At 44.1% G+C, this 16,354-nt stretch overlaps 1 protein-coding gene across 1 annotated transcript in view; it reads right to left on the minus strand.

Annotated features, from left to right (window-relative positions):
* The window catches only part of LOC108942003 (fibrillin-1-like), a 53,895-nt gene that overhangs the window by 12,691 nt on the left and 24,850 nt on the right, over window positions 1-16,354 (minus strand). Inside the window, exons 24-49 of the mRNA XM_018765006.2 lie at window positions 15,994-16,119; window positions 15,332-15,559; window positions 13,933-14,058; window positions 13,571-13,699; window positions 13,346-13,471; window positions 12,490-12,615; window positions 12,230-12,352; window positions 11,654-11,779; window positions 11,151-11,276; window positions 8,652-8,774; window positions 8,443-8,565; window positions 8,103-8,228; window positions 7,741-7,863; window positions 7,466-7,588; window positions 7,153-7,320; window positions 6,960-7,028; window positions 6,652-6,777; window positions 5,968-6,090; window positions 5,545-5,703; window positions 5,399-5,470; window positions 5,086-5,211; window positions 4,720-4,842; window positions 1,607-1,732; window positions 1,379-1,495; window positions 976-1,101; window positions 332-451 (exon numbers count right to left, since the gene is read on the minus strand). Of these exons, the coding sequence (XP_018620522.2) occupies window positions 332-451; window positions 976-1,101; window positions 1,379-1,495; window positions 1,607-1,732; window positions 4,720-4,842; window positions 5,086-5,211; window positions 5,399-5,470; window positions 5,545-5,703; window positions 5,968-6,090; window positions 6,652-6,777; window positions 6,960-7,028; window positions 7,153-7,320; window positions 7,466-7,588; window positions 7,741-7,863; window positions 8,103-8,228; window positions 8,443-8,565; window positions 8,652-8,774; window positions 11,151-11,276; window positions 11,654-11,779; window positions 12,230-12,352; window positions 12,490-12,615; window positions 13,346-13,471; window positions 13,571-13,699; window positions 13,933-14,058; window positions 15,332-15,559; window positions 15,994-16,119 (3,309 nt within the window). The remainder of the gene's footprint in view (window positions 1-331; window positions 452-975; window positions 1,102-1,378; window positions 1,496-1,606; window positions 1,733-4,719; window positions 4,843-5,085; window positions 5,212-5,398; window positions 5,471-5,544; window positions 5,704-5,967; window positions 6,091-6,651; window positions 6,778-6,959; window positions 7,029-7,152; window positions 7,321-7,465; window positions 7,589-7,740; window positions 7,864-8,102; window positions 8,229-8,442; window positions 8,566-8,651; window positions 8,775-11,150; window positions 11,277-11,653; window positions 11,780-12,229; window positions 12,353-12,489; window positions 12,616-13,345; window positions 13,472-13,570; window positions 13,700-13,932; window positions 14,059-15,331; window positions 15,560-15,993; window positions 16,120-16,354) is intronic.

Raw genomic sequence — 16,354 nt, forward strand, 5'->3', positions numbered from 1 at the left:
GGGCAGTGGCACAGCAGGTTTGGCCGGGGCCTGCTTTGTGGCTTGGGGTGCCTTGCGACAGACTGGCGTCCTGTCCTGGGTATGTCCCCTCCCCCTTTCAGCCTTGTGCCCTGTGTTGTCAGGTTAGGCTCTGGCTTGCTGCGATCCCACTCGCGACAAGCGGTTTCAGACAGTGTGTCTGAGTGTCTGTGTGTATGTGAAAGACTATTTGTGAGTTGTTTATGGTGGCTGATGAAAAGTACATAACGACTATCTGCTCTGGTATCCTATGTTTTACTTCATGCGTAAGTAGAATGTTTTGGTTGGCAACTAGCACAAAGAGAATATATACCTCGACACTGCTCATTCACCAGGTAGTAGCCAAATGGACATATACACCTGTACGTTCCCTCTAAGTTCTGACATGTTCCAGGACCACAGGTGCCCGGGTTTACCAAACATTCATTGACATCTGTTGGGGAAATACAGAAAATAAAATATTTACATACAGTTCTAAATCGAATCTAATTGAATCCAGTCTTGTTTTTTTTTTTCGATTCTTTAACTTCAATGTTAATTTGCTTAGAAGATTCAGAAAATACTGTGGCATGTCCCTTTCATCTTGGTTCTAGTATTTCTCCAAACAAGGAATAGAATTTTGTTTGGTATAAACACTAAACTAGACAAGCATTGTGCTCTCATGTACAAACCAGACAGAGACATACACAAAGAGTAGGAGTCACATCAACTCTGTCACAGGCTATCAAAAAAGAATCAGATCTAGTGCAAAAGAATATAACTGATCTCACTGATAACAGACACTGAAAATTTAATAACACAGATGCTGCAATTTGCATATGTCTTCCCAAAGAAACCAGGAATGAGTAGAAAGCAGTATAGACAAAGTGAAATGTTGAAATGGTGTTTAAGGTATTTTACAACACTGTAGTGGACACCAAGAGATGTGACAGGACTGAATGGTACAGGCAGTCTTACCAACACAGCTCCTCTTATCAGGTGAGAGTTCAAAGCCATCATGACAAACGCACGAGAATGATCCTATGCTGTTGAAGCACATCCCATTCCTGCACACACCCCTTTGTGTAGCGCATTCGTCCACATCTGTCAAAAGATTCAGCCAACACCGTCACACAGAGACCAGTTTTACATTCACAAGGAGCAGTCACAAAACTGGTATACAACATGTTCCACAAAACAGTCACAAAGAGACATAAAACTTGACATATACACAGCAGACTCACAAACAGGTATTTTCAGACACAAATAAGCAATATGCATTGCGACAGTTACTCAACACTGCACAGTCTGCACATTGATTTGTATGTAGTGACAAACAGGGAAAATAGCACACAACAGAAAAAGCATTGTCCTTGCTCACCAACACAGTCGTTATTGTGTGACAGCTCAAACCCAGGGTTGCACAGGCAGCTGTATGATCCCACCGTGTTCTTACACGTCCCATTTCCACATGGCTGCCTTTCGCACTCGTCCATGTCTATAGTGACACCAAAGAGCCTGTTGACAAACACCCATACACCCACACTTCCGCAATCTACCCGCCTGCTCAAAACTAGGAATTGGCTTGAGGAAAGCAGAAAAGACTCACCAATGCACATAGAGGAATCTGAGGTTGTTTTGTATCCACTGGGGCAGATGCAGCGGTAACTCCCCACCACGTCAATACACGTGCCCGGACTGCACACATTGGGATTCTCTATGCACTCATTGCGGTCTGTGGGAGAGGAGAGGATGTTGGTTATAAAATCAGATCTTCATAAAGGTGACGTAGCTACAAAATTAAACCTCACTTGCTTTAATTGAGCAAAAAGGGTGAAAATGACCAAACATTAAGAGACACCAGAAAAGAATTGTGGTCATGTCAGGGTCCATTATAGAATCAGTGGCAGAGGACAATGACTTGGCTGCTGAATCTTCCCCACAACAGACTCTGAAATTACTTGCACATTTTCCCATTTCCTCTCAAACTTAATCAAAGCATGGCATTAGACTAAAATCCATCTACAATCCATATACAAACACTCCCATTTTTAATTTCTCCACTTACTTGCCTCAGTGATGTCTGTGAGGGTGTAAGAGAATCACAATGGTGACTGTCACCCAAAATATATTTTCTACAGGGTTAATTTCAAAGCATTAGATTTGAACTAGTGTAGCTGGCCATTGTACTGAGTCTCTTGATTGCATTTTCATTGCAAATAAAAGGAGGAAGTAAACAGGAACCAGACTAGTGCTATGTAAAAGAAATTATTAAGTCCACATTGTGAATTGGCGTCGGTTCCTGAAAACAATATTCCATTGTTTTCACATGGGGACATAGAAAAAGAACCCATAAAAATAACAAGTGATTTTGAGAGTAACAACCATACAAAGTAATGTGCAACTTGACTGGTTCACGGCCCCTTTACTTTCCTTTTCTGTCACTCCTACAGAATATTTCCCTGCAACTCTCCACCTTCATCTCTAAGATTATCAGATACTCACTCTCCTCTCGCTGTTTCCCAGTTCCCTTCAAAACCGCTCTTATTTCACCTCTGTTAAAGAAACCCTCCCTGGATCTCAATTCGGTCCAAAACTACAGACCGATCTCCCTCCTTTTTCCTGTCTAAAACTCTAGAGTGGGTGACCTGTGATCAACTGTCCAATTCCTCACCAGGAACCATCTCCTCAATGAATATCAGTCTGGTTTCAAAGTTGGTCACTTCACTAAGACAGCCCTTCTGGCTGTGTCTGATGCTCTCCAAGCCGCTAGAGCTGCCTCCCTCTCCTCGGTCCTCATCCTCCTCGATCTGTCTGCAGCATTCGACACCGTCAACCACCGGATTCTACTCTCCTCTCTTAGTCAGCTTGGGATCAAAGAAGCGACACTAAGATGGTTTGAGTCCTACCTATCTGACAGATCCTATCAAGTGGTCTGACGGAGCTCTCGTTCTTCTCCTCTGCCTCCCTCAACCGGTGTCCCGCAGGGCTTGGTATTGGGTCCTCTTCTTTTGATCTACACTTCCTCCCTCAGCCCTGTCATAGCCTGCCATGGATTCAAATACCACTGCTATGCTGACGATACCCAGCTCTTCTTCTGCTTTCCACCTGAAGCGTCAGACATTTCCGCACGCAATGCTGCTTGCCTGTCGGACATCTCTGCATGGATGTCTGATCACCACCTCCAACCCAACATCTCCAAAACAGAAATTCTTCACCTCCCAGCTGGCCTGTCCTCCTGTCACGATCTAATGATCAAACTGGACAACTCACTCATTTTGCCTACCTCCTCGCCTAAGAGTCTGGGAGTAACAATTGACTTGAGTCTGTCTTTCTCTCAGCACATCAACCCGGTCCTGCGGATACATCCAGCATAATATTCATAAGATCCTTCCTTACCTCACTACCGACTCTGCGCAACTACTTGTCCAGGCCATGGTGACTTCCCGTCTGGACTACTGCAACTCTCTCCCATGTGGCCTTCCTGCTACTGCCATCAAACCTCTGCAGCTGATACGGAACGCTGCTGCACGAGTTGTGTTTGATTTGCCAAAGCCTTCCCATGTATCTCCTCTACTCATTTCTCTGCAATGGCTTCCTATAGCTGCCCGGATCAAATTCAAGACCCTGGCTATTGTCTACAAATGGATCAACAGAACTGCTCCCAGCGATTTACAAGACTTGATCAACCTCTACACCCCAACCAGACCCCTTCGCTCGTCTACTTCTGCTCGCTTGGTGGTCCCGCGCACGAAAAGTAAAGCACGGAGGTTCTCTGTTCTGGCTCCGCTGTGATGGAATGACCTTCCCCTCTCACTCAGAACTGCAGAAACTCTGTCTACATTCAAGAAGGGTCTGAAAACTCACCTTTTCTGGACCCACTTCGCCAAAGATCTCTCCAGCTCATGTATGGTGTGAATGTTTATGCACCGTAACTTCATGATCATCCCCAGATAAGCCTTTACACAGCAGCTACTCCGGCATTCTATGTGAATGTTTGTTTGTGTACCTTATTATAAAAAAAAAAAAAAAATTTTTTTGGTAGGATATCATCAGGATTCATATCCTGAATTTTCTTCACCTACTCAAGAGATGAATATCGGTGCATCAACTGGAAAGTAATAAACTAGGTTTACTTAAGAATCACGTGTCTGCAGCCATGTCTCTTTTCTCTTAATTCACAAATTGTATTTTTGCTGAGATGTATGTTGCTTGAGGGGTGCGGTGGCGCAGTGGGTTGGACCGCAGTCCTGCTTTCCGGTGGGTCTGGGGTTCACGTCCCGCTTGGGGTGCCTTGCGGCGGACTGGCGTCCCGTCCTGGGTGTGTCCCCTTCCCCCTCCGGCCTTACGCCCTGTGTTGCCGGGTAGGCTCCGGTTCCCCGTGACCCCGTAAGGGACAAGCGGTTCTGAAAATGTGTGTGTGTGTGTGTGTATGTTGCTTCGGAGAAAACCATCTGCTAAATGAATAAATGTAAAATTGCTAAAATGTCATGGCACGCTTCCTTAAGGTTTCTTCTTTGATGTTCAGGTTGCTTTGAACCTGGGTATTACTGTAAGTGGTGTGCAGACCTGATTTCAGCCACTGTTATACTGCTTGCTTTGCCATAACTGTCTGTGTTGTAGCTTCCAGAAGTTGACAAAAGTACCCAACCCTTTAAAGTTGTAAGTTTACCAAAGGAACATAAGCAGTTATCAAACAATGATTGGAGAAAGTCTGCATACCAAGGCAGTGGCCAGTGGAGGTGAAGCGGTAGCCAGGCTTGCACTCGCAGCGGAAGCTCCCCGGCAAATTCAAGCAGCGAGCGTTTTGCTGGCACACAGGCCCATTCTGGCACTCATCGATGTCTAACACAACAGGGAGCGAGACAGTGCAGGTAGTAAAACATGAGGAGGACAATTTATGTAATGCATAAATTGTACTTTTGCTGAGATGTACATTGCTTTGGAGAAAAGAGTCTGCTAAATGAATAAATGTAAATGTAGGACAAATGACAAGGTACTTCTCACAGATGGAAAGCTTTCTGTCTCAAGAGACTGTGCCTCCAGCAGTCTGGTGAACTGGCCCTATCACACATGAGGTGGACTGACCTTCGCAGATGAGAAACTTGTCGTTGTAGACGAAGCCCATGGGACACTCGCACCTGAAGCTCCCAACCATGTTGATGCACACACCATTTTCGCATATGCCTGGAATCTCCCTACACTCATCAATGTCTGGCAACCAACAAGAAAAACCTGTGACGCTGCTAATTTTTCACAGGAGAATATCACCAGACAATCCACATAGCTAAAAATCTTTCACAAGATAATCCGCATTGTTAGTGGACTCACTTGCTGCTGCTGCAGCTACTACTATTACCAGTTTACTACTGTCACACTTCAGATAATATTAATACTTTACCTATAATCTTTCCAGTGTAGATGTCAATGTAATACCCTGGTCTCTCACTGCCACAGAGAATGGTAAACTCATCTGAGGAGAGACAAACAGCACAAGATTAGCAGTCTATTTCTAGCTGGTAGGCCTACCTGGGTGCCAGTACTCACTGGTACTGGGGACTGGACACTGTTCGCAAGGCTTGTTCCAGGCCCGGCCAATGTTGTATGAGCAGCAGCACATCTTCTTGGTCATGTTGAAGGCGAGCTCGCCGTCACATGTGCCATTGTCCGAATGGTAGTTCCTGTAACACAGGCTTTTCCGCATATCTGAGGCAAAAGAAAACAAAAGCTGTATGAATTTGTCTCTTAAGTGGGTTGTCATGGTAACTGCAAAATTAAAAGCCCTCACACAGTTGTGCTTAATCTTTTTTTCACAAAAAAATGAGCCAACAGGCTTACATCTATTTGCTAAAAAAAGTCACACTGGTCTGCAGTATATTAGAAAAATAGATGTACAATCAGCTAATATACAGCTAACACCTTGTGCCTTTACGCAAACCCAGAGGTAAACAGACACATGCACGCACTCACCCATGCAGTTGTTTCCACCATTGACCTGCATATAGTCTGGGGGGCAGATGCAGGTGTAGTTCCCTATGCTGTTGTAACACTGGCCAGGTCCGCAGATCCCGGGCCTCTCACACTCGTTCACATCTGGAGCATAAAGGGAGGAGAGGAGAATCATTCTTAGTCTACAGCAACAAAATTTCCACAGTTGTCTCCATTTAAACTAGTCTATGACGCCATCTTAAAAACATACATGGAATGCCCCTTGTCTCTGCAAACAATTCTTCAGTGTTCACATTCAGAGAACAGGCCTACATTAAAAAGACATTAGGCACAGACTTTTTATACTTGTTTCCTGTTCCCCAAGGAACAGACATCTGAAAGCTTGGCCATCTCTGTCACCCAGCAGCATAGACCAACGCAGAGGCCCCCTTCCCACATGTTGGCGGAGAGCACAGTCCCTGTGCAGTGGCTCACACCAGGTCCACCAGACACAAGGCCATGGATTTCAACACTAGAGCTTTGCAGCCAGGCCGCAGCCATTGTTAATTTCCTGTAGTCTCTAAAGATATGCTCTCAACATAAACAACCAACAATAAAACATCTGGTGACAACAAAAGATTTTAACAAGCTGTTGCCTCAATTCTAACAGAACTAGTCAAACTCCAAGCCAGACTGGGCTGTGTACAACTTGGTTCAGTTCAGTACCTTCACAGATCCTGGTGTCCTGGTTGAGCTCGAAGCCCCTAGGACACTCGCACTGGAAGCTTCCAAAGGTATTGATGCAGTTCCCCCCTTGGCACAGGCCTGGTAGTTCCTGGCACTCGTTTATGTCTGCCAAGGTACAGGTGCACAAACGGCACATACACAAACATCACACAAGTACATACAGACACAGAGGCAAACCACACTGTGGTTAGTGTTCTGCTTCTAGAAACAAAGCAAAAACACATGAAGGAGGTGACCTGAGGGAAACACAGCTGTGGATGCCCAGAGTAAATCAGAGCTGGGCTCACCTTCTAGAATAACTGTGATGGGGTTAGGGCGAAAACCCTCCCCGCCTGGACATAAGGTCTTGTACGCCGCTGAAAGAGGAAGAGCCACAAGAGGAAAATCTCATTAAAAAAGTGTTTGATGTCACCTGTTACAATAAATATAAATGAAAAATCTGCACTTGTACAGCACTTCAACATAGCCAGTCCAACTCACAAGAGTTGAGAGAAGGACAGGCTTCGCAAGGATTCCCCCAGGCTTGGCCCAAAGAGCAGCAGCAAGAGGCCTTGGATACACCCACTCCGATCTCATTGGAACAATGTAGGCTTTCAGATGCGTCGCCTCGGAAACGTACATCCAGGTAACAGCTACCAGATCGAGTATCTGGAAAAAGCAGCAGGTATTACACTTTCTGATTGCAAAATCCCTAGGATTAAATTTGAAATTGTTCGTTGTAGAGAGTGGAAACACTTTTAAAGAATGACCAGACTTGCGAAGCTTCTGCGTGCTGTTTATTGCAGTTTCTCACCTACACAGCCAACTTTGGTTGGATTGAGTACAAAGTCTGGAGGACAGTTGCAGATGTAGCTGCCAGGAGTGTTCACACAGATGCCACCGATGCACCTCATTGGATCTGCACACTCATTGATATCTGGAAAACATAGCGCAACACCCAAGTGACTCATGATGAGAGTGTCCGCCTTAGGAGGTTAGGCAGGAGGGGCACAGACCCTCAATAACAAATGAAACTGACCAAAACTTTAAGTTGAAAAGTTGGATTGAAAAGACAAAAAACACAGTTACCTGTGCAGTTGGCTCTGCTGACGTCCAATTCATACCCTGTATGGCAATAGCACCTGAACAGACCTTGCATATTCTGACACCTTCCATTGACACAGACGCCCTCAAAGGAGCACTCGTCAATGTCTGTAAAGAAGAGATAATATACTCTTGCTTTTGGCAAAAGACCGCAGGAGAGAACTACCAGTGTCCACTGTCTCATGTTAACAGCACTTGTGACAAGTTTCAAAGAAACATTAACTATCACATATTAATGTCACATGACTGCAAACACTGTCGCATGCAAATGCTCCGTAATAAGTCTGTGTGTAATGTGTTAACATGTCAGGGCCACACCTCATGTCCCTTGCGATGGCCTCACGTACCTTCGCAGGCCTTGCTGTCCAATGTGGGAATGAAACCCATGTCACACTCGCAGTGGTAGCCACCCGGTACGTTCAGGCAGTTTCCATTTTCACACAGATTGAGGTTGTCTGCACACTCATCGCTGTCTGTCAGTGAGAGCACCATTCTCCTATGTCAACTTCCACCAACAAATTATTACAGCTCCACTAAAATTATTAAACTTTTTTAAGTTTTAAGATTTGTACAAGTAAAGAGCGATTTCTAAGAGATGAATACGAAGCAACTAGCACTGCCTTGCATTCTGTCACTGCATATGCATGTATGAGAGCGTGTATGTGTAACATATGGTGTCACCATTACCTGTACAGGAGAATCCATCCCCACTGAAACCCTCCTTACACAGACAGCGGTAAGAACCCATGGTGTTCTTGCACTCTGCATTGTTGTTGCACATGTGGGTGCCATTGGAGCACTCGTCCAGGTCTGAAACACACATCAGGGATCACTTAGGTCACATGGCCACATCATGGCTCAGGAGACATTAGAGACTGTTCCATCCAGACACTGACCTGTACATTTTATCCCGTTCCCAATCCACCCAGGCCCGCAGCTGCATTTGAAACTACCGGCAGTGTTGGTGCAGGTGGCATGGCGGTCACAGTTGTGAGCTCCAATCTCACATTCATTTATGTCTGCAGACAAGACAAAATATTTGTTCCAAGAGGAAAGTTAAAGTGGAACATGACTAAACAGTCTAGGGGCTGACAAAGAGAAAAAGAGTAGGGAGAGAAGTGACATATTAAGTCAGGCTATGTGGAGCGGGATTCTGTTCAAATGAGGTTATGGGGGTAACCAATTTCCCGTCTGAAAGAAGGAACAGCATTTCCTGCCTGGTATTTAGTTGACATCTGTAACTTCTGGTGACCTACATAACCAGTTGGCATAGGCATTCTGTTAACAATCAACACCACAAACTCTGGAATTATAAAACCAACCTAAATAGTGTCACAACTGTTCCATTTCAACAAGCAAACCATCAAGTCATTACTGTCAGGTTACTGTTTATTGTTTAAAAGTAATTTAATCCCACCAGAATAGAATGGAACTCTGGAATGGAGCATTTTTTCTGCTGCACACTGTGTTCTCCAGTGCTGCAGAACAGAATTGGAACCCTCAACAGTCTCCATTAAACAGAAGAAAACAAGCTACTGAAAAGCATACTACAAAGGATGCTAAACATACAGGTTCAGGAGGTGAACAAAATAACCTCATCAAAATGACAAAGATCAATGGTCCAACCCAGAATTCCTTCGCATTCTGGAGGGATTAATGACTAATGATTCTGCATCTAATAAGCCATTTAAGTATCATAACAAAAATGCAATTTTCAATCAATTCACACTTCGTATGAGCAAAGGGTATATACTGTCACAAATCTACTGGCAGACATGGTCACCCATTTTATCTCAAACCAGTCAAAAGAATCCTTAAAGTGAAAAAAAAGAAAATCTGGAAAAGGAGTGCTTTGGGCCAAGAATGCAGGAAAGCCCATAAACTGGACGCACAAGCTATTGCATGCAGAAACTCTGTCATGGTCACATAGCTCTTGGGTTCCAGTAATGACAAAAGCAGACTGGAATGGCTTTAAAGAGGCCAATGCTTTGCACATGAGTTGGGGGGCGTTGCTTGAAGAGGTATGTATCTGTCCAAGTAGACGAAGAGTGATGACTTTGGGCATTTGGAACCCTTTGTGATTTCAAACAATCTGTTGCTCACTGCCGACTTCCCATGTGGACTACAAAGCCAACTCCAGGAACATAATCTAACACAAGCCAGTAACAGTGTATTTCTCATACCTTTGGGATTACCTCAATAACCATGCCAGAAGCTTGATTTTACTGCCCTTTGACCTTCTTTCTATAGCAAATGTACCTCCAGGCTACACCCCAGAAAACATAAAAAAGTGCTATCTTTCAGTCAAGGCAATGACCTGCAGCTGCATCACAGAACAGCTCCTCCTGTGACAATACTACAGACAGAAGTCAAGATGTGGATTCTTTAGGAGTTTCTGGGATTTGTGTGTACAATCACTTAATTTTTTGGTACGAGAAATGATCTTAATGGCAGTCCTAAAAATGTCAATAGAACAAATACGGCATCACTTTGATCAATGGACACCAGTTCACAGGCATTGAATAAAGTGGAATTAAATGACAGTGGGGAGGAGCGGTGGTGCAGTGGGTTTGGCCGAGGCCTGCTCTGTGGTGGGTCTGGCGTTCGAGTCCTGCTTGGGGTGCCTTGCAGTGGACTGGGATCCTGTCCAGGGTGTGTCCCCTCCCCCTCTAGCCCTATGCCCTGTGTTGCCAGGTTAGGCTCTGGTTCGCCGCAACCCTGCTCGGGACAAGCAGTTGTAGACATTGTGTGTGTGTGTGTGTGTGTGTGTAAGTAAATGACAGTGACCCGTCCTTTACAGGGATGCGGACACACCAGCATGACAGACAGTCGATATACATACAGTAATGTACATGTCAAGCAACTTGAAGAGGTATCAACATAATGCAATGGCAAGCATCTGCTTTAAATGAGAGTTGAAAAGTTTGGCAACTTAATTTTGTCTTTGTTGTCTAGGCACATTTTAACAACAGTACCATAGAGGTGGAAAGTTATATTTTCTTTTTCAGACTAATTTGAGTCTAAACAAAAATAATTTAAGAAGCCTCATTAGCCGCTTAGAGGTCTTCAAGCCACATCTGGGCCTGCTATGGAAGCAGCTAAAGTCTAAAGGGCTCTAAAGACAGTGATACCTAAGGTCAGGGGACACTTTTTCTTCTGCCTTCATCCTCCTGAGCAGTTTGCTTCCAATCTCAGCTAATCTAACACTGTAACCCATGCAACAGCACCTCTGTCTCAACTTTGACATGAGCTTCATGGAAGCAGAGGCCTGTGAGCTGTAACACTAACACCAGTTCTTGATATCTTCAAAAGTCCCATTTCATAGTGGTAAAACCCAAATTCTCACCCTGGCTAGACCTAAGGGCAAGTGTGCAGGCAAGCTGGGGGGTGCATACCTGTGCAACCAGTGGTCCCTTTCCTGACAGAGTAGCCCAGGTCGCAGTGGCAGATGAAGGAGCCCTTTGTATTCTCACAGTTGCCACTCAGGCAGATGTTCGAGTTGAGCTCACACTCGTCCACGTCTACAGATTGGGGTGGGGTGGTCAGTGGGGAGACATATTTCACAGGCTAAAAATTCTGAGGCTGTTTGTTCAGACCAAAAAAGGAACCCCTCACTTTTCTAATGAAACACCAGAATCTGATTTCATCAGGCCTGCCAGGCTTGGATTTATCAGTCCAGGCCACAGAATTTCAAGCATACTTATCATGCTGTATAATACCTTTTGTACCTTCCAATCACTTCTGCCCTGCAGGGCAAATACAAGAACATTCTCCATAAACATATTGTATGTGCCGTTCACTATTTATTAAAGAGTTATGAATATCTGTTCCCAAAATGATAAATGAATGAAAAAAAGAATATCCTATATTAACTGTTCATTACTGAAAAACATATTACCAAGACATGATTTCATGTCCTCCGAGGACATGAAGCCATCAAAGCACAGGCAATGGTATTGTCCAGGGATGTTTGTGCACTGGCCGCCATCACAGATGTCAGGTGTGTTCTCACACTCGTCAATATCTGTAAAGAGGGGAGTGAATGTCAGCAAGACCTCTGGAATGTCAGGAATGAGGTGCAGGTCTACAGACTAAAAACCATGAGCAGAACAAACAAAGAAACCTGCATGAACACCCAGGTAAACTTGGCCAAAGTGGAACAGCTGCAATAATATGGGGTACCACAAAGGTCTACTGTTCAGTGGAAGCCATTTGACTTATCTTTAGCAATCTTCCATACTGCAATAATTTTTAATAGTCAGGTGTCTGTAAAGTGTTCCTGTACAGGCCGGGAAGCTTTTTACTCACAGTGTGTGTTCCATCAGTACAAACTCCTGCCAACTAATGGCTATTTGTGACGATCCAAGACATGCACAATTAACCATATATCTCTTACTGTAAGAAGGCAGTAGTTAGCAAATTTTCCTCACTTTTTCACCAGATGTGAATACATGCACAGGCCAGAAATACTCACCTGTGCAGCTCCTCTGGTCAGGCATCAGGGCATAGCCAGTGCGACAGCTGCACTCATAGCTGCCTTCGGAGTTGGTGCAGAAATCCTCACACCCCCCATTCTGGATGGTGCACTCATCAATATCTGGAAGCACACATTTAAGATGGCACAGAGTCAGATTCCCACGAGAACTAATGACACTCAACACTGACCAGAACACTCACTAATATCAACCACTGTGGACTAATAATAGGTGGCAATTTTACAGGCGTTACTCATACCGACACAGGAAAGCCCGTCTTCTGTTGATTTGTATCCTGTGTCACAGGAGCACTGGTAGCCTCCTACCATGTTCACGCAGTGCCCGTTCTTGCACAGTTTGTCACTCAGTTCACATTCATTGATGTCTGGTAGGAAAACAGACAAGCAAAAGCAATTAAGCATTTCCATGCCTGCAGATTCACACCTTAATAGGCAGCTGGGGCAAAGGCAAAGCAGTTGTCATCAACACTAAGGATGTTTTTCTTCCACTTGGTTATAAATAAACCATGCCACTCCTCACCAGGGCATTCTTTCTCACATACAGATGCTGCTCAGGCAGAAAGATGCACTAAAACAATCTACAAAATGATGTCTGCACAGATGTCTGGATATGGTCACTGAAGTCATATTCTTTTGGGGTCTTATATGGAATTGAATACATCTGGGGTCTGCTTTCAGACAGATTATTTATTTTCTCTTATTCAAGACCTTTGTGGCTTGAAGCCCTAGCTGGCAGTGAGCTCTTTCCATCTGTAGAACTGGAGCTCATTGCAGCACCTCATCTCCTCCACTGCTGGAGCAAGTTCCCCTGGGCCAATGGACAACCCTGTCTAGACACCTGCAATCTCAGCTACTCAGACACCTTTGGACGTAGAGCACTTGAATCTCTTTCTGGCCATCCAACAATAACTAAGCATGTTTTTCCACACAATTGCAGCAATGTGGACCTTGATCTAGATATTACACCCCTGCCTCCGTTCTGCAAAGCCCTTCTAAGACACCCACAACAGTTAACAACATCAGAGAATGATGCAAAATCTCCAAGCTTCAATTACTGAAGACAGATGCTGCAGAATAACCATCCAAACTGCTTACCCAGGCAGGCAGATCCATCAGGAGCAACCTGATGTCCTTCAGGACAACTGCACTGGAAGCTTCCTTCTGTGTTCACACAGTCCCCCCCATGGCACAGCAGCGGGTTCTGCTCACACTCATCAATATCTGTTTGGTAGAGACCTGGATGAGCATAGCACTGCCCCTTGTTGGTTGACACTCACAAAGCAGTCAACAACCTCTCAGCATCTACCCTTGCATGCTCACCCATGCAATTCTTCATCATCATGAAACCGCTCTCATATCCTTCAAAGCATTTGCACTCAAAGTCCCCTGGTGTGTTCACACAGGTTCCCTGGCCACACAGGTCTGGTGAGATCTGGCACTCGTCAATGTCTGTGGACAAGTGACAACAGTTAAAAAATTATTACTTATTGCTCTGGTAAGCATTCTTATCGATATTTAACATGAGAACAAAATAAAAGTATAATTTTGCAACAGAAACCCAATTCAAATCATTCAATCATTTGAAGTCAGAAAAGTGAAAAAACAGATAATCAGCATAATAAAAATAACTGATATATCATAATATTTAAAACGTACTGAACTGCTGTTGCAACTTAACTTACCTGTGCAGTTCCTTTCATTGGAGTCCAAGGAGAAGCCACTGTCACACTTGCACCTGAAACTGCCAACAGTGTTCCTGCATTTCCCATTGGTGCACAAACTATGGATCATCTTGCACTCGTTGATGTCTGGAGAACCAGAGTGGGATAAGGGAAAGGTAAAAGGTAAAATATCCTTATGCAACAACAGAAGTTAGAGGTGAAAGGTTATGCTGGTTATATGAAAGTAAAAGACAAGGAAAGTAAATGTTATCATTTATTGTCTACTATATATTGTTTACACACTTACATATGTATGTATATATGCATTGTTTTTTAACCTAAACAAATTATGACATTACAAATTATAGATTATAAATTACATTATAATAATGCTTTTATTTATAATTATTATACTTATACTGGGCATCACTGAATTTTGTGTGATGTGTGAGGTCAGGATCATGGAGGCACAGGTGAGTACCAACACCTTTTTTTAGCTTTGACCAGGGTTCTCTAATGGACTTTCTTATTTACACCACGCCATAAATACTCATGAAAATACTCTTGACTCGCATGCACCATATGTTGTGTTCTCGCTAACCCAGTGTGGCACCCCTGGGCTACGGGGGGGGATCAGGAGGAGGGACTTTAGCACACCTACAGCTAATAATTGCCCCTATTTTATCTCAGCTTTCGAACAGTGAAGCCGGAGGCTGCAGCTGAGTGCGAGGACAAACCACAGAGAGCCACAGTCACTAAACCTCGCAGCTCAGCGCAGCTCGCACAGCATGGCACAGCAGCTGCACCCAGGGTCGGATGAGACCACCTTCCCCTGCACAGTTCCCCCTTCCCTGACCCACTGGACATATGTAAATAAAGAAAAGTGCATTCACCTACTGGATGCCTCCTGCAAATTTGTGACAAACTCAGACACGTGTATGAGCCATCCCGGCTCACCAGAGGGAGGGGCTGCCCTCCACCTTGCCATTCAATATTTGCTAAATAACACAGTCTCGTGCCGCTGTTGCCAGTGATAATGAAGGAATCCAAGACAGCTCCTAACCATTCAAGTTGCTGACATTTACGTTTATTCATTCTGTGGACACTTTTATCCAAAGCAACGTACAACTTCAAGTAAATAAAAGACTTAGTTTATTTCACCAATACACACAGAGCTATGGATGCAGTCCAACACCTCAGTTTTCACCAGCATACATGACACAAGTAACTGTAATTGATAACGAGCCCCTCATCCAGTCTGTGTCACCTTCAACTTACGGACTTTTTGAGCAATAAACCAGCTCTTAGCCCCTTTTAAGTTCATAAGTCAAGGAGAAACTGTATGTAGCTAGTGTGTAACTAGTGTATAATAATAGATTGTGAAATGCAATGAAGCAAAGTGACAGTGGTTTGCGCTGACCTTTGAGGATAGGCTTTCCATTTACAAAATCACCCCTGTGGGAGAAGCCTGATCCGCGTGGGCAGAGTAGGCTGTACTCAGGACTCCCCTTCTCTGGGCACTCATCACACTCAGGACCCCAGGCTACACCCACTGAGCAACAGCATGCATCAATGCGGTGGCGACCTGGGATCGGAGAGGTACAGCGCTCGTCTTCATAGCTCAGGTAGCACTGCTCAGTGCGTTGGTCTGAAAGGAGACACATACATACATTTTCATTCACATCATTGTGAGAATGTTGCAAATGTTGATTCCAATGCAATAAATTACTCTTAAACCCAATGTTGTGATTAAGAGAATTCCCCCACAAGTTCAGTGTTTCACTATTATGCAATCGTGAAGGGATATTTTCCTTAAAAATGTCCTGCAATATTACCAAAAATACAGAGACATACATAGAACCACAGAAAGACAAAGAGGGATACAGTTCAATTTGTATGGTACCAACATCAAAAACCTCAGTACTAACAACATTGGTGAGACAGGCTCAGAGCTGGGCTCTGTGCAGTGGGATGATCCCCCCGTGCTGCAGCTAGTCATAACAGATCATTTCACAGGAGGGATCAAGAACAACAGACCAGAGAGTGAAGTCATAACAAGAACTGTGACTGGGGAACTCCTACCAATGCATGTTCTGCCAGAAGTGTCCAAGGTCTTTCCACCGGGGCATTGGCAAACAAAAGATCCCACCGTGTTTATACACTTCCCGTTAATGCAAACTTCGGGAAACACCTCACACTCATTTACATCTATCACAAAAAAAAATGAACAACATACCTCACAAAATGTCATAAACATCGAGGAGACATTAGACAGCACAGTGAAAGTTCACTCTGAGCACAATTATAAATTCAACTATTTACTCATAAAACATTCTGTAGATTAGACAAATTCATATATAAAGCTAAAAAAAATTTAAACATTTTAAAACAAAATTTAAACCACTGATTTAAAAAAAAATACATTCAAGCATAAATTTCAGTA

The sequence above is a fragment of the Scleropages formosus genome, chromosome 7, assembly GCF_900964775.1.
Source record: "Scleropages formosus chromosome 7, fSclFor1.1, whole genome shotgun sequence".
Taxonomy (NCBI): Eukaryota; Metazoa; Chordata; class Actinopteri; order Osteoglossiformes; family Osteoglossidae; genus Scleropages; species Scleropages formosus.